Below are 23657 nucleotides of genomic sequence, written 5' to 3'. Positions count from 1 at the left end.
CCAAGAAAAATTATAACGTTTGAGTGGTTTGGGCAAGGCTCAGGTATCTCAAGGCTCTGGATAAACTGCACTGAAGCTCATGCCAGGAAAATCCCTTAAAATGTTCTGTTTTGATCATCATTATCTCAAGATGGAATCATCTCTGGGTTTATAAGGGGGTTTAACTGGGGCAAAGTAATTAGTCCTCCTGCAGAGCACATAGATGCAGTTTATAATCTCCTTAATCTCGTCCTAATTCCCCTCGAACCTCCAAATAATGAACAGTGCCTTCACTGCCTTGATACAAAGTAATTACTTTTAAGTTATTTCAAGGTCTGCTCACTGTACAGGGAAGTAAAGAGCAGAGGTGCCTAGGTGGCAAATGACTTGTTTGAGGCAGTGGACAGTGTGGCTGTCACGACTGTGGGGAGACTATTTTCCTACAGGGAGCTGGTGCTATGCTGAGAGCTGCCTCTAGGTGCCACTCTCACCATCTTTACTGCAGGAGTCAATGCTCATGTGCTTTGGTCAGAGATGGCCAAGAGAGCCCAAAGCTGTTTGTGGCTTAAGTGATTGAACAACAAAACTAAAAAATAACCTTACTGGCTGATAGAACTGCCACTATCCAAACAACACATACATTGGCCTATGGTCCCCCTATTGGCTCTGCCTTTCAAAAACTCTCATAAATACATCAGAAATGTACTTACATCAGAGGCTGAAACCAGAGTTAACAGACAGTTTTGTGCATTTTTTTCCATCATGAAAATACCAGTAAATCCATGGCCAAAGAATTCTCTTTTCATGAACCCTCTATTCTTAGGTCCTATCTTTTATTGTAAAAACAGAAACATAAAAAAGGTAATTTTTTATTATAAAGTCATTTTTATTGAAATAAGGGTAGGTACTACAAGCAAAGGAGGGTCAATATAGACAAAATCAGTAATCCAAGTGTCATATGTTGGGCTGAGCTAAGTATTGAGCTACAATGAATACAGTATCCCTGTGTCTCACTTTAATCATTTAAACCTTATAAACACCATTATGTAATAGTGCATTCCATCATACAAATACCAATATACAAAACATTTTATAGATTTGCGTTACTGTACAAGCTGACTTTTTCAGGAAAAAAAAAAACTCTTCACCATCCCAGCTGTTGATATCTGTGGCTGCTAAAATAAAAAATTGACCTAGCAACATGATAACTATTCAGACACAGTCTGCATGTGGATTTATGACACAAAGCACATTATGTATTTAGCCAGTATCTTGCCATGGCTAAAGGTTCTTCGTTAGAACAGCTAGTGTAGTTTGTTCCAGCGGGGTGGCAGTGGTCCAGTTTCCAGCCTCTATGGTGACGTTGGTTCTTGAGCTCCAGGAGCCCTCCGGTAGAGGCAGGAGGAGGTGGACTGTGACTCCCACAGCGAGGAGGAGGAGGGCAGCCAGTGCGGTGAGGCCTCTCCTGAGCAGGAGCTGAGAGGAGGAGAGCAGAGCTGCAGGCTGCTGCCTCTCACTGCTCTGAGCCCTCAGGCCTTCCTGGCCCTGATGGACCAAAGACCCATGGCCATTCTCTGCCTGAACCCACCAAAAATCAGAAATCAGTCAAATAATATGAAAGAATTATAAACATTATCCATGTGGTTGGTGAAAAGGCAGCCCCTTCCCTTTTGACTGAAATGCCCCATGACACTGACTTTCTTTCCCCCTGCACTCATCAACCAGCCTTCATTTAATTCATAATTCACCACTATCACAACTCACAGCACTTTCAGTTACTCACACAACTCAGGGGCTGCTGAGGTACCTGCGAATTCAGCTCTATAAAAGAAGAACAGTTCAGCCCCCCAAGAAAAGTGTTCCCCATAGAAGGGGGTGGTTTACTCTCTGAAGTGGGATGTCGGGGGTCAGTGATGGATTAGTACCAGGATAATTATGCTCTGTTTATAAATGGGACATTATGCTGGAACGCTATGATTGCTCTAGCAAGGTGATATAATAATGCTTTTATGTAATTAATAAGAAACAATGTACGCTGACCATATATTTTAAAGAAGCATTCCGGATCAATTGCTATTCGCTAAAGATATGCTAGCGGGTAAAACTAACAAAACTCTTTAAATGTGCTGACTTTGACATTATGACAAACTAGTTACTCAACAACTGTCCTAACACAGTCAAACATCAAGCAAGTGCATCACAAAACAAAGCAAGACGGCAAATAAGCTACTTACTAGTTCGGCAGACAGTAGAAAGCCGGGCGGCGTCAGGCAATCTTACATTTAGCAGTTATAAGGCTATGGACCCTGGTATAGCAATGGCACGGAGGTGATTCTCCATATTAAAAGTCATTGTAGCGCCCCAATTTTTTTCAAGCTGTTATTTTAAGGTAAAACTGCTTATCCTTACCCTAATCCTGAAGAATAATTGTTGCATACTGTTACTTTAATGTATGTTAATAACGAAATGTATTCGACACAATACGGGATGGGTAGCTCTCTATTCTTCCAATTTAAAAAATGACTTGCCTTTATTTAAAGCGAGAAAGGAGAGTGTGAAGAGGGCATTGGTTTTGCTGGTTTCAGTTGGATTAACTATTTGGATAATTAGTGTGCTTGCCCGAAGGGAAGCACAGTATTGTTGTTGTCAAGTTTTCTTTATTAGTGTGCTTGCCCGAAGGGAAGCACAGTATTGTTATCGTCAAGTTTTCTTTATTTATTTATTTATTCCGTACGTTTTTCTTGCAGCTAACTACTCCTCGCCCGATTGAGCTAGAGACGCCATTCAAACACCAAAACGTCCGGCTCGATCCGGTGCAAGCTGCTATGACTTTTCGTGGCGGTACCCCTTGCCACTCCTTTTTTATTCCTCTTTTTCATCCCCTTTTTTCTCCATAGACTTGCATGGCAGAGCTCTCTGCCATTATGACGTCATAATAGGGTCATTAAACTGGCTTGCAGCTGTGCTTCTCACTGACACCTCCGCCAAATCCAAGGAACCGCATTTTCTCTGTCCCTCTCAATTCAACTTTGAAAAAGAATAAGAGGAACCGTATTTCTCTGTCCCTCTCAATTCAACTTTGAGAAAGAATAAGAGTAACTACAGTTTCTAACCTAGCTACCGTATTTCCACTTCGTTAAGGTGAGTTGAATGGCAGCATTTCCAGTGTACTGACTGAAATTTTAATGGAAACTGATAGTTAGCCGTAGCAGCTAACATATAAATTAACGTTACGTTAACGTTGGAGACGCCATTTTCCTTAATTCAAGTTGTGAAGTAAACCTTTGAAGTAATTCATATAGTGAGCTAAGGCTTGTATTCCCACTACGGTAACGTTAGCTGTGTTAAGCAGAGCTATCTTAGCTGTGTTAAGCAGCTGTAACATCTGAGTACGGGGCTAAAGGCTAACTAACACTACGTAACGGGAGTATCCACTGGCAGTTTCAGCTAGCCGTAACGGGGGATCATTTTCCTTAATTCAAGTTGTTAAGTAAGCCTGTGAAGTAATTCATGAATTTAGTTGTGTGGATATAGTGAGCTAAGGCTTGTATTCCTACTACGGTAACGTGAGCTATCCTAGCTGTGCGGGGCTATGCAAAAGTTGCTTATACTGAAAGAATGGTTAACTTGTTGTGGCCGATAGCGTGAGTTAACATTAACCCGTGTCCTGGGAGTAATGATTCATGAGAGACCTTGAATCATTAGGTTAACTGAAAAACGTTTGAGGATGTACCTGGACACAGCATAGCTGTTGTAGTGTGCTCAGTTTTCGAAAACTAGACTGAAACTAAGAAGGATAACTATGACTAAATGTGACTAAAACTAATATGCACTGAATCTAAAATAGCTGCTGAATCTAAAATAGCTGCCAAAATGAACACTGAGATGTATTAATTTTGGCAGCTATTTTAGATTCAGTCTTAAGACAAAAATGCATATTAGTTTTAGTCACATTTAGTCATAGTTATCCTTCTTAGTTTCAGAAGAGGTTTTTCATGGTTGCTAGCTCTAATCAGATGTACTATAGGCTTATAAGAGAAGACTAACTTTTTATGCCAACGAACACCAATAACTAGAACTAATTTGACAGACTATAAACCAATGTGATACACGTGCTCTCTAGCTATACAGTAAAAGTGTTGCTTACGTTTGATACTAGACCTACAGTCTAACTCTAACTGCATTAAGTCTAACATATAGGCCTATCTTACCATAAACTTTAAGTAAAGCTGGCTATGTAACCGCATTCATTCCAATATTGTTGCAGAGATGTTTCCTTTTACCAAGATAGCAATTTCAACAATTCACTTAGCTCAGTAAGTCAGTATAACGAAACTCTGAGATACCCTCATATGTCTAAACGTCAGTGGAGCCAAAATATAATGGTTGAGCTTGGTTGCTTGCTAAAATATATTGGAAGAAGGCCCCACTACACTGATTGAGTAGATGTAAATACATGTTAATTCATAGGCACTTGTTCTCTCTGTCACAGAGCAAGCACACTCTCGCAGTTCGTTCACGAAACGCATTCTAGTTTATTTATTCTCCCCGTTTTTCTTGCAGCTAACTACTCCTCGCCCGATTGAGATAGAGACGCCGTTCAAACACCGAAACGTCCGGCCCGATCCGGTGCAACCTGCTATGACTTTTTGTGGCGGTACTCCTTGCCACTCCTTTTTTATTCCTCTTTTTCCATCACCTTTTTTCTCCATAGACTTGCATGGCAGAACTCTGTGCCATTATGACATCATAATAGGGTCATTAAACTGGCTTGCACCTGTGCTTCACTGACACCTCTCACTGACACCTGTGCCAAGGCTCCTCTTCTCTCTCTGTCCCTCTCCATTCAACTGTATAACTAGGAATAGAGACACCTTCCATACCAGGGCTCTACTCACTCATGTATACTCACTCATGTTTACTCACTCGTGCATACTCACTCGTGCATACTCACTTGTGCATACTCACTCATGCATACTCACTCATGTTTACTCACTCATGCATACTCACTCATGTTTACTCACTCATGCATACTCACTCATACTCACTCATGCATACTCACTCATGTTTACTCACTCGTGCATACTCACTCAACCATACTCACTCATGCATACTCACTCATGTTAACTCACTCGTGCATACTCACTCATGCACACTCACTCATGCATACTCACTCATGCATACTCACTCATGCATACTAACTCATGCATACTCACTCATGTTTACTCACTCATGCATACTCACTCATGTTTACTCAATCATGCATACTCACTCATGTTTACTCACTCATGCATACTCACTCATGCATACTCACTCATGCTTACTCACTCATGCATACTCACTCATGCATACTCACTCATGTTTACTCACTCGTGCATACTCACTCATGCATACTAACTCATGCATACTCACTCATGCATACTCACTCATGCATACTCACTCATGCATACTCACTCATGCATACTCACTCATGTTTACTCACTCATGCATACTCACTCATGTTTACTCACTCATGCATACTTACTCATGCATACTCACTCATGCATACTCACTCATGTTTACTCACTCATGCATACTCACTCATGCATACTCACTCATGCATACTCATTTGTGCATGCTCATCCAGCAGGGAGAGCTGGAGAGCTGACACCTGCCCCAATTCCAAGGCACTTGTTCTCTCGGTCATGGCCGCAACAGAGCAAGCACACTCTCGCAGTTCGTTCACGAAACGCATTCTAGTTACATTGTTGTTATTTGCCTGGTTTCACTCATTTTGTACACTGTTAATAAATCTGCACTATTTTCACGGGACTCCATGTTGTTTGCTTTGTTCTTAACACCATTCGCCACCTAGACCAGCTTGCCCTAGATGCCACCATCTTGAATAAGAGGTGGGCTGCATGACCTGATCTTGCATGGTCACTCTACACTTCTGAGCTGAAGCTTGATTGGATACTGAAATAGATGTCACCTGACTAGATACTAAAATGACTATGTTTCAGCCGTATGATTCTGATGAATGGAGGTGTGGTGCTTCTGAAACTCCAAGGCATTTGGACATACTTACCATGCCTTTGCCTCCTGAGATCAGAAGATCCGGTTCAGTCTCTGATAGTGATGTCATCAAATCCCCACAGATCTCTTTGCCTGCTCGTGCTACGGCCTGTCAATCAAAGCACATGTTCTTGACTGATGAAGCTCACCAGATTTGAATGTGAAAGAAAATCGAGCACAATGAATGACCTTCTCACCTCTTTGGTCATTTTCTTCCAGTCCAGCTTGAAGATGACTACAATGAAGAAGACTGTCAGGAACACGGTTGAGATGAGCAGACCAAGCCAAAATCCTTTGGAAAAGAAACAGTGGCACAAACATGTTAAATGGCTGGAGAAATAAAAACAAAAATCCCTTTAATACAAATCGTATCCTCTTTGAAGTACCAAAGTTGTAGTAGCTCTCAAAACAATGTAGTGACCAAGACTAAAGGGCCACAGGATATGTGGATGCTGATCAAATGTACTTTTCATCACCTCCTGTGGATTGGTTTGCAAACCTTTCAGAATATAATCTTTTATCTTACCAATAATATCCAGCTGAGCTGCGAACACCAAGGCTATGAGTAGTGGAAGCCCAAAGCAGTAGTATCCAACTGAATACGCTATAGCTGCTATTCTCTGCTGTCCTAGTCCGAGAAGAATACCCATGCTAACACACTGAAAGAGAAGGAAAATGATGTACTTATTGTAATTGCACACACACACACATAGACACACACACACACACACACACACACACACACACACACACACACACACACACACACACACACACACACACACACACACACACACATACATACACACACACACACACACACAAACATTCATGTTCACACACTTTGAAAATAAATGTGTCCCATTTACCATGATTCCGTTAAAGAACTGAAGAACACAGTAGACATCTAAGAGTCTTGCAACCAGCGCCGCAATGTTCCTGGAAATCAACGACTCATTGTCAGCTATGATACGCCAAAATCCATTTTACTTGCCATTTGTTTATTTTATATATCAAAGACAACTCATTATTTAGATATGTCAATTCATACACCAAGTTAATTTCCTGTATGTGTAAATATACTTGGCCAATAAAAATAATTCTGACTCTGATTCTGATTCATTAATTCAGTCAACTTACTCATCAGAAGTAAAAATGTATGCAATTACATTTTTTGTGCCGCCCAGGACAAGACCTTGAAAAACTGCCGACACAGCTGTGGAGTCAAACAGAGAGAAGCAGTCAAGACCATGGGAGGCATCACGTAATCATCAAGGCCATAAACACAGGAAGGGGTCTGAATGTTCAGTTTTGTTTACCTGCAAGGATCAAAATCACTTTGCTGGTTAAGATGGCCCCCGCAGTGTCTCCGGCACCAAGTGCATTTCCCACACGAACACAGGCAGCACCTTGGGCACCTAAAGGAATCTTAACAACCACATGAATAAGGTAAGTACTGCGTTATTCTATAAATTATTTAAATATAATGGAATGCTTAGAATGCTTGGAGCTTTTTTTTGAAAAAGTATCTTTAACTTAAGTTCATCATCACTGTGATTCCTAAATTATGTATTCACGTCACTATCAAAATCACCTCTAAATGCTGAATTGCTCAAGGCTGGCATTGCATAAAGCTGTCCACCTCTATTACAAAAGTACACCCAGGGTTAATCTTCATGGTAGTCCTCCTAACTAATTTTCCTTCTGGTTATGCTTTCGCACAGCATCCATCAATGTCTGACTTGTCAGGAAAAATCCAAATGTGAGAGGTTTGTGAATGGGTAATGTACTGTTTACTTAATGAACTGGTTCTACCATGTAGTTGATGTAAGACAGCATTATGACCACATGTTGGGCTGCAAGGTCCTCCTCACTCAGCATACCTGGCGATGAATATCAAAGAGAAAGTTAGTATGCTGAGCTGCCTATATGGGCTTCAATTACAGCATAGATGTGTGAGCCTTTGTATTTTGAAAAGCAAAGACCTGCTAAGAATCCTCCAATCTCGTAGATCCACCACTCGAAGCAGCACAGGCAGGCGCTAGGGAGAGCCAGCCTCATGAAGGAACCCCACTCCTGCAGGGAGTCAATGCTCCAGCCTGGGAGACAAGACGAGACAAGACAAGGCTCACACTGACTACCATTGGAGACGCAGCAGAATCCTTCTAAGGTCACATGGCTGCATTATAATCTGGTAGTACTCAGTAGAGTGATGCATACTAAGATGTGCACCCCAGGTGAATGACGGAAAAGGCAGCCTGGTTAGTGGCTTATGGTTGTGCTTCTGTTTTTGTCCACTTGGCAATTATACACACACAGAGTATGATTGGAGTTTTCAGCTTTGAGGTATTATGGAGATTTCCCGTTGTACTTCCTATTCATGTGGAAATGTTTGTAAGGCGAAGCAGTTGGCAGTTTTTAAAGGCATACACTGTCAGACAGCTCCTCTTACCTCCCCATGTGAGCGCATACAGCCTTTTCCAGTAGATGTAGAGGAACAGGAACAGCAGGTTGTAGATTATGCAGAGGGAGTTGGCTGCTGCAGACCCTCTGGAGCAAGGAAGATATCAGGTTGGGTAATAATAATTATTATTTTACAATTTCATTTTTTCATTTCTGTTCTTTCTTTTCATTTCTTAAATGTTATTGTACTTAATTTTTATAGTATAAATACAGGTTCATTCTAAGCTAACCAAAACACAACAATTAGTAGTTATAGGTACGCTAATAAAAACATAATATAAAAAACATAAAATAAATATATTCCATTTCTACTAATAGATGCCTACACTCTGTATCTTTAAGCAACTGTTTGAGCTTCAGGATAACTTACACGATTCCAAGGTCCAACCAGGACACCAGAGTGTAGTTTGTTAACACATTGGCAATATTGGCCAACATGGCTGAGAACACCTGTGGATGGATTACCCCCTGCATAGAGGCAAAACACATGACAATAAAACACACATGCTGAACATTCATAATACAATTATGGATGGATGGATGGATTAAGAATGGAGTCTTTGGGAAGATACATGAAATACAAAAACAGGTAGCATACCTGGTTCTGTAGATAGGACATCAGTAGCTGATGCACAAACAAAGCCTGAAAGGTTGAGATAAAGACAAGTTAATGAAAAAGTAAATGGCATTGTGATGTTGGCGTGAAATGTGGTTTGATATATTGTTCTGGTTGACTTACTGGTATGGCAGGCAGATATGCAAACACATACAGTTCTGCAATTCTGCAAGAGAAAAAAGGTTATGTATCACAGGTTCTTAGCAGAGCAAAGCATCAATTAATTGAAGGACTCTGAAAACAACATCAAAAACATCTCTGTGGTCTAATATAGCGATAGAGTGACTTTAATGTGTTTTCATAATTACATTTTCACATTTATTAATAACATTTTCATAAATGCCTTCATCGAAATTTGTCTTCATATTTGATGTCACTGGAATTAATGTTGTGATGACAGTGTAATCATAAGCCTGGGGTTGTGATTGGGAAACTGCAGTCACACAGCTTCCACAGTGTGTCCAGCGTGTGTTACCTGGCCACCTCAGGCTCTTGTCCCAGCAGCAGCAGGATGGCCTGGGTGTTGATCAGCAGCGCCCAGCAGGGAAGACAAAAGAGCAGCAGGATGATGACGCTCCTCTGCAGGATCACCCCCACACGCAGCAGGTTCTTCGCCCCAAACGTCTGAGTAGAGGAACAAGCACACAGGCACACGGATCAGCAGCAGGGCACTCGCAACAGACAGACAGACACACAAACACACACACACATACACACACACACACACACACACACACACACACACACACACACACACACACACACACACACACACACACACACACACACACACACACACACACACACACACAGACACACACACAGACACACACACACACACACGTGCCCATATGCAAAGAGCCTTAGCATCATCACACCCTAATTGTATCTGTCCATGTCATGGTGGCTCACACTCACAATAGAAGTTAGAGGAGAATGTTTTAGTCTGGAAACACCCCCTTCAGCATGTCATCTGAAACAGCTTTCATTTGCCATGACAGGGGGATAATAACAGAAGGTGATCTTCTTTAAGGCTACTTCCACGTCTATTAAATCACCCTCAGGCTACAGTCATCTGGAAAATCATGTTTACTAAACATCAAGCCGAAGCCTACCTGAGCAATGAGTGTGTCGCAGGCTAGGCTCAATCCAAGTCCCGTTGCTGCACTTGAAACATTTATAACCTGGAGGACAATAAGCAGGCTGTCACTGCTGAGAACATGGACAATAGAAGTTGTGTGAAAGGCTTCTGCTGTAGGTTATACAAATCCATAGGCACTGACGGAGCATGTAATGAAAAGTACAAGGACAGGCTTACAGCGCAGGCCATGGCATAACCTGCCAGAGCACTGTTCCCCAGGCGACCACAGAACATCGTCACAACGAAGGGCAGGAGGTAGTTTAGAATGCGACATGAAAGCTGTGAGGGCGTTAAGGGGAGAAGAAAGAGTTATCACACACTGAAAGACAGAAATGGAATCATCCCAAAAAGCCCAGTTTCAATGCATGTCTTGTGTTGTTATGTTATGTTGGCTTGTTTGGAGTGGATGTGGAGACAACAGGTGACTCAGCAGGTTTCTGGGGGATACACTGCACTATCTTTTGGGAAGCAATCAGGATGGGACACACTGGGCACACACTGGGCACAAACTGGGCACACACTGGGCACTAACTGGGCACACACTTGGCACAAACTGGGCACACACTAGGCGTCCATTGCATAAAGCAGTTTGTTTGTCCAGCTGGTGACCACAGCGTCTATTTAATGCAAAGCCCAAAACATTTTAGAGAGAAAGACACTCTGGAGAAAGAGCAGAACTTGTATGTATAATATCTGTGCCTTTTGTAGTTTTTACTGTAGCAGATCAATTAAAAGGTTTAGAAAATACTTTTCAATGGCGTTTTTGTTTTCAGATATTCCATGGCTTGTAATGAAAACCAGACTAATTCTTACTTTGACTGCTTGTGTAGTCTAAGTCATATAGCCCACATCAACACAGAGAATAATACCCAGAGATATTCTACACATCACATGAGTGTTTGAGCGCCATCTCTTACCAGGGGTCCGGTCATGCGCAGGATGTGGTAGAGCTCTTCTCTGAGGGCCAGAGGGACCCAGCGCCTCAAAGGGCCACAGCAGAACAGCTTGGCACTGGGCTCCTCCGCTGAGGAGGGCCCCGCATCCTTGCCTCCAGTCACAGTCATGGTCTCCTCAGCCTCGGCCTCTCAGGAGGTGTGGGGGTGCCACTACTAGTGCCGTCCTTCAGCAACCTCAGGGGCGAGAGGGTTTCAGCTCTATTAAAGGTTCACTGATTGAAGGAGGAGTTGAGCACAGGAAGTCTTGATTTAATCTCAGGGGGATGAGCAAGTGGTACTGTATGTATGATAAGATTTCCAGTATGATAAGCTCAACAGGTCAACTGCGATCTATCTTATCAACACCACAGACAAAAGTGGATGTTCCTTGTTTTATTTACTCAAATCAATTATTTTTTAATTAAAAACAGTTCAACTCTTCAAACAAAACACTTAGTTTTATCTCAAATATTTGTGGTAGTACTTCCATTAGGAATTTACTAGAAAGAAGCAAGGAATGATACTCAAGTGCACATATTTGAACACTTTTATTAAAAAATCTCTGCAGCTGCTAACTGCCTGTATTATACGGTTCAAAGAGTAGTACTGTGAGCCGGATAAACACAAAAGCGTGAAAACTGAATGAAAAAGCTGAATTTTCAAACTTACTTCTCAAATACAGACACAATGTAATGCCTATACATCACATCCCCTCACCTCAGTGTGTTCTGTCACAGGAACACAACCCTAAATTAACCCTGGCAAATGAATGTTTACCTCGGTGCGCCACTGAAAAGATTTCACAATGTTCCTATCAGACCAGCAGCTGCAACAGTTATGCAGCAGCTCCAGGCTAACCTTTGCACTGGCTGCCTGAACCCTACCACAAACAGAGGAGATTTCTTCATGCACGTGTCTGTGACTTAACTCCTTACCATCACAGACAGATCAGCGCCAACAGAGGGAGTGACTTTGCACTTGTGTTCATTGCAAGCTGTGAAACAATCCTACACCTGACCCCTCACTCAGTGCCTCACAGGTTAATCTACTTTCCTTTCATTTAGTTAGATGTGTGCGTAGAATAACTTTATCACCTATCTTGTCTTCCACCATTAGCAGGACTGATCATTTTCAATCCATGACAGAGCCGTAATAAACAGTAGGTCTCAGTAGGACTGAATGCTCGAATAACAAACACTTTAAGTTCACTGAAACCCATGACTACTCACCTCAGAACTATGATGTATGTTGGGATTACTGAGGACACCATCACTGATTAATAGGCAACAAGTATTAAGCTGGACTTTAAGAAGTAGGTGAGGGGTGGGATTTTTTTCTTTGAAACCTGTTAGCCATACTAATAAAAAACAGGGGTTGTGTGAAATGATTATATGAACCCTAGTAGGGGCACAACAGATGCACAGACAAAAGAACAGGTTAGCAGTGTGGCATTTCTATAAAGAATAACTCATAAAATGTCTTCCCAAATATCTTTAAAAAAGGCCTTCACACTGAAGTTCATAGTACAGTACACACTTAAAGGTTACAACTGAAAAATTGTTTTTTTGTTGCAAATTCACATGAAACTAGCTGAGATTTGATGTGGCAATAGATATCAATTACTGACGTTTTCTTTTTCTTTCTGACAGAAAGCTAGATATCGGCATAAAGCAGCATGTCTCCCTGCTGGGACAATGTGATTTGATTTGAATCTGGTTGAAACTTTTAAATGCATTTAAGTCAAACCAAGCATGTCATATAAGAGTAAAACACTTTAATACAGTTAAAGCATCATTTAAACGTACTGTTGAATCAATACATTCCTGGTACATTTAAATACAACTTGTTAAAAATGGCTCCTATTTAATATGTATAAAAGTGTATTATAATTCTATTTCAGTGAAATATAGAAAGAAATACATTAGTTTATTATTGCATATTTCTAATGTACTAACAGACCAGTTAATTGTGCTTATTTTTTTACAAGACTATCTTAGGTCAACAAAACAACACCCACTTCCACTGCCCCTCTTGAGAAAATCAAATGATTAAAGTAGGTTCCATATTCACCTGTGTCATCAGGGCTCATCACATGCTCCCTCCCCAACAAAGTTCTCAACCTCAGAATAATATTTTTTATTTTGAACAAAGAAAAACAAAAAGCGTGAACATTCACGTGTCCCATTTATGTTCTTTATGCATACATACTGAGCTTCTTTCCCATTCATAGAAGCAAAGTCATAAGAAAAAGTAAGATGTGTTACGGATGAAGCATAGAAGGTCATAGAAAAGACGTGTTTAGAGGTGTCTGACAAGGACACAGACCTACTGTATATATGTACTGTTCATTTAGAGTCTTTTGAACCAGTCTTTTTGGTTTACATCGCTAGTGTAGTTTGTTCCAGTGGAGTGGCAGTGGTCCAGTTTCCAGCCTCTATGGTGACGTTGGTTCTTGAGCCCCAGGACCCCTCCGGTAGAGGCAGGAGGAGGTGGACTGTGACTCCCACAGCGAGGAGGAGGAGGGCAGCCAGTGCGGTGAGGCCTCTCCTGAGCAGGAGCTGAGAGGAGGAGAGCAGAGCTGCAGGCTGCTGCCTCTCACTGCCCTGAGCCCTCAGGCCTTCCTGCCCCTGATGGACCAAAGACCCCTGGCCATTCTCTGCCTGACTCAAGGAAATATACAAGGTGTTTGTGTTCATGTATTATTAAACTGCATTTCTTTATGAAATAGAAGAGATGTATTTACTGAACACAGTTTAACAAATATCTCATGAATATATGAACAAATATGCCAACACTTAGTTTGTGATGTGTTGTGTTGTATGGTATTCATTGTTGTATAGTTCATGGAGTTACATCAGAAATAAACACACACCTCTCTGTTGCTCTCCAGAGTTTTCTGTTCAGGATAAGGTTCAGGCACAAGGGGTTTGCAGACATAAACTCCTGCACGTGCCACTGCCTGCAATGTCAACAAATCAGCCACAGTGAACTGGTGGATTACACATGCACCCAATCAGCTGCTACAGTCTGTCCGTTTGTAGTGTTTTCCCTCGTCCGACATGCAATGCTAGGAACTCTGAGAGACATAAGGCATACCTCCTTAGTTATAATCTTCCAGTTCATTTTGGAGATGGTGGTGAGGAAGAATGTCGTCTGAACACAGACACTGACCAACAGACCAAGCCAAAAGCCTGTGGAGTTTAAAGAGAGAGAGACAGGTATGATACTGTTCTGTTAATCTGTCAACTAGTAACTAGGAACATTTCTGGGGGTGATCATTGCCAAAGAGAGGGAGGGATCAAACCTGTCACTCGCAGTCCTGCAGAGAACATCAGTGCAATACCCACAGGAAGTCCAATGCAGTAGTAGCCAAAGAGATTGGCCAAGGCAGCTATCCTCTGCCGGCCTGCACCCAGGAGAATACCCATGCTCACACACTGGGGAGAGGTAGCCAGATGGACACATGAGCTACTCACACATACTAATACCTGGGTACACAGGGCACGTACATGGACACTACTCTTCTCCTCAGTTGTTCTCAGTGGTTTTGCTAATTTTGGTGTAAAACATTAAGTTGTATCACCCAAGTCTGACAAATTAAGAACTGCGTAAGGATGGAACGGATGGACGCATATCATTCAGCAAATGTATCAAATAGAATCAAATATTCCAGCAGTACTCAGTCTGATTCTACAGAGATATGTTACTCTATTACAGGATTTCACAAGTTTTGGAGAGTTTTGAGCCTAAGGCCTTAAAGGCTTCAGTCTTTCACATGAATTATGATAATACAGAAGCAACACTCACCACAAGGCCATCGAAAAACTGAGAGAAACAGTAAACAGTGCAAATTCCAGAGACCCGCTCTGCAATTTTTCTGAAAAAAGTTAAAACCACAGCTGAGGAAGCACTGTCTTTGATTATTAATATTTTAAATGACAGTGACAGAACAATTTCAACGCAAATTATAAATGGCAACATACTCGTCAGAAGTGAAAATAAAGCCAATGACTGGCTTTGTGGAGGCCAGGATAACACCCTGAAAAACTGCTAACACAGCTGTTGATGAGACACATATAGGGAATAGTCAGTGGAACAGTATGGAGTATGGAACAGTATGGAACAGTAAAGAACATTATGGAGTATGGAACAGAATGGACCAGTATGGAACAGTATAGAACAGTATGGAACAGTATAGAACAGTATGGAGTATGGAACAGAATGCAACAGTATGGAACAGTATAGAACAGTATGGAGTATGGAACATTATGGAGTATGACACAGCAGAGTGCAACAGGCTATGATGAGTGATGAGGGCTAATCAGAAGCATGGGGCTGACCTGAGAGGGCAAGACACACCCTGCTAGTTCTGATAGCCCCTGCAGTGTCTCCTGCACCCAGTGCATTGCCCACACGAACACATGTGGCCCCTTGGATGCTCAGAGGAACCTAAACAAGAGAACAAATCCCTTAAGTACCGGGAAACCCTGGAGTCACAGAGAGATTCTAAGAACATAGTTCTCAAGTTAATGCTGTTAAATTTGTCATTAGTTTTTTCATGTTGACATTGTGAAAATCGAATCTAATGTTTGACACATTCAAAATAATGACACATTTTTAAGCTGAGAAGAGATGTCACACGTGACTAAGTGAGACTTCTGATAAGAAAGCCTAAAAGATTCTGCTATAAAGTACATTTCACACAAACCACAACAAAGTCTAGAATCCTCACAAACATATTACCATTTGCAAAAGATTGACTCTAATTTGACACATAATTCTGTCACAAATATGTTGTCCCTGCTCTAAAATGATATAGCAGTTCAATTACAGTGGCCATGCCTGAAATACAATCTGTGATCAAAGAAGAAAGAAAATGACTCTTAAATTATAGATCTCTACCATGTAATTTAGAAATGCTATCATCATGACAACGTGTTGTGATGCCAAGTCATCTTCACTCAACATACCTAGGAAAGGACAAAATCTGTCTTATTAAACGACAAAACCACAAGCAAGGCTTACACGAGAGATTCAAGCATGAACAGGCATGAGTTACTGACCTGCAAAGAGTCCTCCAAATTCATAAACCCACCACTCTAAACAAAACATGGCGGCACTGGGAATGGCCAGCTTCATGAAGGAGCCCCACTCCTGCAGGCTTTCCCTTTTCCAACCTGGGAGGAGAGAAGCATCAACCTTCAGCCTTGACAAAACAGAAATGCACTAAAGTGACAGATGTGTGTTCACTAGGCAACATCTGAGGAATCTGCAGCGTTTGCTTTAGAGTATTATGCAGTCAGAGCCCACGTTGATCTATGGTGTCGCTCCTGAATAAAACATCTCTGTGGTGACAGGTCCTTGTTTCAATCCCGACAGGAAAGCTAACAGCTTTAGCAGACGAACGTGCGGGTGTCTGTGGTTCAACGCTGATGCATATTTCCGTCTCACAGGAGTGATCTAAGCTATAAATCCAAACCGGGCCTTGTTTAGATTATGTCAGGTGGGATGCCATATGGAATGCATACAGAATCAAAAAAAAAAAGTTCTTGGGAGGGAGAGTACAGTTGGCATCGAATCTGCTTCATCCTGCTCAGGAAAGTGTCTGCTGTCGGAAGAGCAACCTTTAAAGTGTCAAGACAAATCTTGTTGAAGATCGGGGAAAAAAACAGTCGGAGGCGTCTTATAGTTTTGAAAAGGAAGGGTAGTGACAACGCTTCGTGCTGATCACCCTCCTTGGGCTGAAAATGAGATAGTAAAATGCTCATTAGTTTGCACTCCAACTAATTAAGCCATGAAATGCTACTGTGTGTTTGTTCATACTAATTTGAGTGAGGATCCTAATTTGACTAAGCCTGGGTGCCAGACCGAACTTAGCCCCGCCCAAAACATTTGAGGTTGGGAAGTTCGATCTGGCACTGCTCCGTTTGGGAGAAATTATCAGAAGGCAGGATTCTGCCGGACCAATCAAATTGTCAGGGCGGGCTTTATACGATGATGGACAGATGATCAACCGTAACGTTATCAACTACGTCACCAACGCTTGGGTTGAGTTCGTATTCAACAGACATGGCTGCCGCTGGAGAGCTAACATTTGGGGATTCAAGTCTGTTTTAGAAGACATTGACAGCGCATTCATTTTGAAAGAGGAACAGAGACACGCTATCAAGGTATTTGTCGATCGAAAATATGTTTTTGCCGTCCTTCCTACAGGATTCGGTAAAAGATTAATGTATAAACTGGCCCCGATGGTCATACTACGTTGCTCTGACTGGTTCCAGGTATATCCAATTGAGCTAAGAGGCATTTCGTTTTAAACACGCCCCATAATCACAGCCCAATGGAGCAGTATCAGACTCATATTCTGAATAGAATTATGAGTATGACATCGTCAGGCTAAATTTGACTGCCTTCAATCCCAAAATTGTGGTGAACCTGTAGAAATGTCTTTTCCTGAATTAATTTACAGTAGGCCAACGTCCTTGAGTGGTCAATGGTAGGAATTAGTATGTTGATTTGAGAGAAGGAGAAGAAATTATATTAGGGAGTGACTGACAGAAGCTAATACCGAAATTCTGAATTGACTGATGTGGTGCTGTGCCAACTTTTTAAGTTACCGTCCCAGGTTTTAACATGCAGCTTCCTCCACAATATGTAAGCCAATAAAAGAGGGCAGTTGATGATCTGGGAGACTGAGTTGGCTGCAGCAGAACCTCTGAAACATATGTACACAAACAGAGAGAAAGAGAAAGAGAGAGAGAGAGAGAGAGAGAGAGAGAGAGAGAGAGAGAGATGAAAACTCAAACATGTCCATTGTATTCAACAATTTCTATTGTGACACTGTCATTAACAAGAGTGGCTTGTTATATGCGTGAGCAGTGAACTTACACGACACCGAGGTCCAGCCAGGAGACACAGATATAGTTAATCAGCAAGGTTCCCACAGCACCCACAGCACTCATGTACATCTGGGGCAGGATCACACCCTACAGCCACAGGAAGAAGCTGCTATTACATCTGACACATTCATGGGCTCCATCAACAGACAAATAGCAATGAGGTTTAGGACTGATAGTGAGTTCGTTGAGCATGGAGTATACCTGATTCTGTAGGTAAGCCACCAGTAAGAGGTGTAAAAAGATTGCCTGTCATTTGGGGGGGAAAAAACATAAAACGTGACTGTTGCATAATTTCACAAGTATTATTTCTGAGTCATCATATAAATGTGTGTTGTACCTTACCGGAACTGCAGGTATAAATGCCATGACATATATCTGCGCTATCCTATAGAAGAACATATAGGACATGTTAGAGAAAGAAGTCATACTATAATCAAATCTAATAACCATTTGGACCTTGCAATAACTGAGGCCTAAAGGCTTTCCTGTTTCAAATATGGCTAAAATATGGCAAAACTATCTGTCTGACATCTATTATATACGACACACTTCATTTCAAATATGGCTTAAAAATGACATAACTGGCTATCTGTCTGACAGCTATTATATTCAACACACTTCATTTTAGAGGGCATCCTTCGTAACGACTTGAACAGTGAATGAACTCTGGGTGTTTTTTGCCCTAAGAAACAGATGTCCATTTCCAAACACACTTTCTGTTTTCACAGCTGGGGAAACTTAAACTGCTTGATGTTTTAGCGACTAAGACAGAGCATTACATCAGCAAACAAGCAAACAAACATGTTTCATAATCCACAGTGTGTCCAGCGTGTGTTACCTGGCCACCTCAGGCTCTTGTCCCAGCAGCAGCAGGATGGCCTGGGTGTTGATCAGCAGCGCCCAGCAGGGCAGACAGAAGAGCAGCAGGATGATGACGCTCCTCTGCAGGATCACCCCCACACGCAGCAGGTTCTTCGCCCCAAACGTCTGAGCAGAGGAACAAGCACACAGGCACTCAGCTTAGCAGGAAAGCTCTCATTAGTGTCTGTAAGCTCTGAAGAATCGCTGCATGATATTTAAAGTAGTAGTAGTAGAAGTAACAGCGATATATAATATTTTCAGCGTAGTAGTAGTAGTATTGTTGTACACATAAACGATATTACATATTACACAACATATGCAGAGGTGTCAAGAAACGAAGTACAAATACTTCGTTACTGTACTTAAGTAGAATTTTTAGGTATTTTTACTTTACTCGAGTATTTATTTTTATGGCAACTTTTTACTTCTACTCCTTATATTTTAACACAATTATCTGTACTTTCTACTCCTTACATTTTTAAATGAGGCTCGTTACCGGTTTTGTTTTTAAAAGTTTCAAATTTGCGCCATCCAATACAGTTCAATGGCGCCATCCAGATAGTGATTTCGAGCGTGATTGGATGAAGCATAGAAACCCATAACATTCATTGGTTAGGGCTATCCATCTTCTTTACGCATGACGCAAAACAAGACAACGGAGGCGAACAAACGATACAACGTGCGTCAATGGCAGTGTCAGAGAGAGATGGCAACTCTGGCGAGATGGCTGAAGGGTCTGAAGACGCTAGACAGTAGTGGCGATGGAGAACAGCAAAACCGTCCACATCCCTGGCCCTACCTCAAAGAATTGTTCGAAATCGTTGGGAGCAAAAAGGATCATGGAGAATGCGGTGCAAACTTTTCGAACCCAAGAATCACGTAGGAATTGCTAACAGCTAGTAGCATGCTAACATTAGATAGGTGGCTCAGACACCGTGCAAATCCTCAGACATATTTTTCAGTTCCAATAATGGGTTTTTTACATTATTCAGTGTAACTCGGTAACAAAGCAAAACAAATTAAGGGAACAAGTACAACAAGGCCATTACAGCTGTTTACAGTGCACTAAAAATACCCACGTATGTACCTGCCCCTTTTCATTTTTAAAGCTGAACTATATCTATATTCATTCTATATTCACTTTTAATTGAAAAGCTTTAAAACACTATACAGTATATTTACTAACCCTCATTACAGATGATTAGCATTACATAATTGGTTTGTTATTGAATTGAAAGTGTTCCATGAAATAAATATGACATTTTGAGTTTTTTATTTGACTATTTGGCAGAATATGCGAAGACTATGAACCTAGTTGCAAAGACCCTTGATGAGAGACGAATGTGCAAATGGGGTGGAGGTCTACTTGAATTCCAATAAAGTTTGAGAAAAACATGCTCTTCTAGTTTGTTGTCTTTGACAGCATTATTATATTTTTGTATGACATTTTTGACACCATGTCTTGGGCTCCATGTAGCACTCATCAGCTATTAAATTAAGCTTATTTTTTCTTACAGTGGTGTCAATTATATAAAGTCCAACTAGTTTGTCTTTAAATGTTTTTTTTTTTTTACTTTTTACTTTTATACTTAAAGTACATTTTAGAGCCTGTACTTTTTTACTTTTACTTGAGTAAAGAGGTTACGTCAGTACTTCAACTTTTACCTGAGTATTTTTAAACTCCAGTATCATTACTTTTACTTAAGTAACGAATGTGTTTACTTTTGACACCACTGAACATATGACACAAACACCCACGCCAACAAACAGGAAAACAGCTCAATATCAGTACATAGCATACATAGACACAAACACACAGGCAAACGTCTCTGAAAACAGGCTTTTATCTGGTTCAGGTATAAATAAATGGCAGACAAAAAAAAGAAAAATTAGTCAAAAGTACACAAAGAATTGTGTTGTGTCATGACTGTAAGACAGGTAAAAATGTGTTCCATACCTGAGATATTAAAGTGTTGCATGCTAGGGTTAGTCCTCCGCCTGTTGCTAAAGTGGTTACACTTGTAATCTGGGAAGCACAAAATCCAATGCATTATATTATGCACAGGACATTTAATAAAAACTGTTCATTCAATGTATAAAAGGCTATATTTAGGATATAGACTGTAAGATTAGGTATACTCGAAACTCAATTTTGGTATTTTGGTTGATAACTCATTCTTTCACAACAAAATGATTGTTGTTAAACTTCATATTTGTTTTAACCTCCATCTTCTAACTATGAGAACTGACCACTGAAGACACTGGGAAGCATCTGTGAGGGTGACTTACCACAGATGCCATGGCATAGCCCGCCAGCACAGTGTTCCCAAGGCGACCACAAAACATTGTTACAACAAACGGAGTCAGGAAATTCAGAACGCGGTAGGAAAGCTATCAGGACAAATCAGATGGGAATAGTGAGCTACAGATCTATAAACATACACTAATGTGAGACATCAGTTCATTACTGTACACATCTACTTCTAAGTTGTATTCTTTTTTTTTAAACAGTTTATTTATTGAGATTTTGTACCCTTTTACAGACAAAACATTTTATAAGTAATATGATATAACATTATGTTACCTAAGTTGTATTCAAAAGAAATACTGTAATGTAAAGATACCCAGAGATATGCTACACATCACATGAGTGCTTTAGCGCCGTATCTTACCAGGGGTCCGGTCATGCGCAGGATGTGGTAGAGCTCTTCTCTGAGGGCCAGAGGGACCCAGCGCCTCAGAGGGCCACAGCAGAACAGCTTGGCACTGGGCTCCTCCGCTGAGGAAAACATTTCTCAAGGTTTTAAGCACTCACCGATGAATGCTGTTCTCAAGCCTCAAGTCTGCCCCCTGTGACTTTTGTACTTTACCCAGTACTCACTTTGCATGGTGGAGCACACAGTGTGACAGAAACGCAGGCTGTGTAAAGTCACGCTTAAAATGCTCCGCTTTCTTTATGCTCTCTCCCCAGCCACTCAGCTCAGCTCAGGCACACTCACACACACACTGATAATCCACTTCCAACACCAAGACTGCTCATGGGTGATCAGAGAGACCGCCCTCCGTCACAAAAGAAACACACTTTGTCCTCTCTGAACTAATCATACAACCAGAGCACTGATAGGAGTTTTTACTATCACAGAGAAGGAGTTCCAGTGAGCAATCAATCAGAGGCTATATCCTTGCAACAGTTCGCACAGAGGGAGAGAGCAGCTTCCCAAGGCTGAGTTTCCAGTTTCTGACTTGTTCAGTGAAGTCAAAGTTTCTTAAGTCCATCTCGGTATGTCTACAAGAACAGCGTTTGCTAACCCTATCTGTAGCTCAGACCCAAACCTATCAACCACAAAGAGATGGGCTAACTGTCCACAGAGGGAGAGCATTGAGAAGGCATGAGCGGGAAAAAAAACTCACCTGCTGAAGTGAGGTGAAGTGGAAAATGGAGTTTAGAAGTGTGAACACTGTGTGACATAGTTAGAATGTGCTTAGAATTGTGCATAGAGAATTTGGCCTAGTTAGAATGTACATAGAGAATTGTGCATTGTTAAATGTAGCACTTCAAGTGTGTTTATGATTTATGTTTGTTTTCTTTTGTGGACACATGTTTGGGGCTAATACCGGAGAGTCCCCCTTTTAAATAAAGAAGGATATTTTCTGCACCCTTCATTCTGACTGCAACACCAACTCCAGTCGCCCACATCCCAAATCATGGGTTGGCCGCCTCTGTCCCTCACAACCTCCATAAACAAACACACACACACACACACACACACACACACACACCCACAGACAGACAGACACACACACACACACACACACACACACACACACACACACACACACACACACACACACACACACACACACTCACGCATACAATCTCAATCGGCTTTCTTGAGCAGCTCAGTGCCATTGTACAATCCCCGTTTTGTCCATTACCTCTCACAAATCCTATAAACTATGAGACTGATCCTTAAGAGGTCAGCATCACTTGAACGTTCCAGAAGAGAAGTGTGCATTACTGAAATGTGCACGCAGTGCCTCCCTTGAAAGAGTCCTAAAGGAAGAGTGCAAGACCGCATTACTTGAAAGAGTCCTAGAAGAAGTGTGCAAGAGTGCATCCTTGAAAGTGTCCTAGAAGAAGTGTGCAAGAGTGCATCAGTTGAAAGAGTTTGACAACTTATATTAGGTAAATGTGAATGTTAGTTAGTTAGTGAATGGTGATGTGTTTCACACTTTACAATAAGGATCCCTTTTGCCAGTTATAAATGTTAGTAACAGACTAATAAATGATGATGTGTTTCACACTTTCATCATAAGGCTCCCTTTTGCAAGTAATAAATGTAAGTAACAGATTAATAAATGATGATGTTTTTCACACTTTACAATAAGGCTCCCTTTTGCCAGTTATAAATGTTAGTAACTGATTAATATATGGTGATGTGTTTCACACTTTACAATAAGGCTCCCTTTGCCAGTTATAAATGTTAGTAACTCATAAGATTAATGAGTAGTAAGCAGTAACTTGATCTTGAGTGGATGGATACTTTAATTTTAGGACATCCAGTAGCATCCAGATACAACATACACAAATCACATACACATAGGGAGAACACGTTCAAAAGGAGTGGGGTAGTAACCAGTACCGTAACGGAAACACGTGAGGCCCCCCCGCAGAATAACCCTGAGAGCCCCCAGCAAACATATAGGCA

At 41.3% G+C, this 23657-nt stretch overlaps 1 protein-coding gene across 1 annotated transcript; it reads right to left on the bottom strand.

Moving 5' to 3' along the window:
• Positions 1-1260: 1260 nt before the first annotated feature.
• LOC308370425 (multidrug and toxin extrusion protein 1-like) lies at positions 1261-21740 on the bottom strand (the record flags this gene model as incomplete). The annotated part of the gene is made up of 28 exons (XM_080845076.1): positions 1261-1557; positions 6047-6142; positions 6231-6325; positions 6560-6692; positions 6903-6972; positions 7174-7249; positions 7353-7461; positions 7849-7916; positions 8019-8132; positions 8486-8583; positions 8867-8964; positions 9095-9139; positions 9236-9278; positions 9588-9736; positions 10228-10296; positions 10431-10532; positions 11171-11335; positions 13696-13848; positions 14285-14379; positions 14493-14594; positions 17806-17903; positions 18077-18174; positions 18289-18333; positions 18430-18472; positions 18926-19074; positions 20906-20974; positions 21238-21339; positions 21621-21740. The coding sequence occupies 28 exons, from the start codon at positions 21738-21740 to the stop codon at positions 1261-1263; spliced, it is 2901 nt and encodes a 966-aa protein (XP_080701202.1).
• Between the last annotated feature and the right edge of the window lie 1917 nt (positions 21741-23657).

The sequence above is a fragment of the Sprattus sprattus genome (assembly GCF_963457725.1).
Source record: "Sprattus sprattus genome assembly, chromosome: 9".
NCBI lineage: Eukaryota > Metazoa > Chordata > Actinopteri > Clupeiformes > Clupeidae > Sprattus > Sprattus sprattus.
This window is presented reverse-complemented; position numbering and strand designations above follow the sequence as displayed.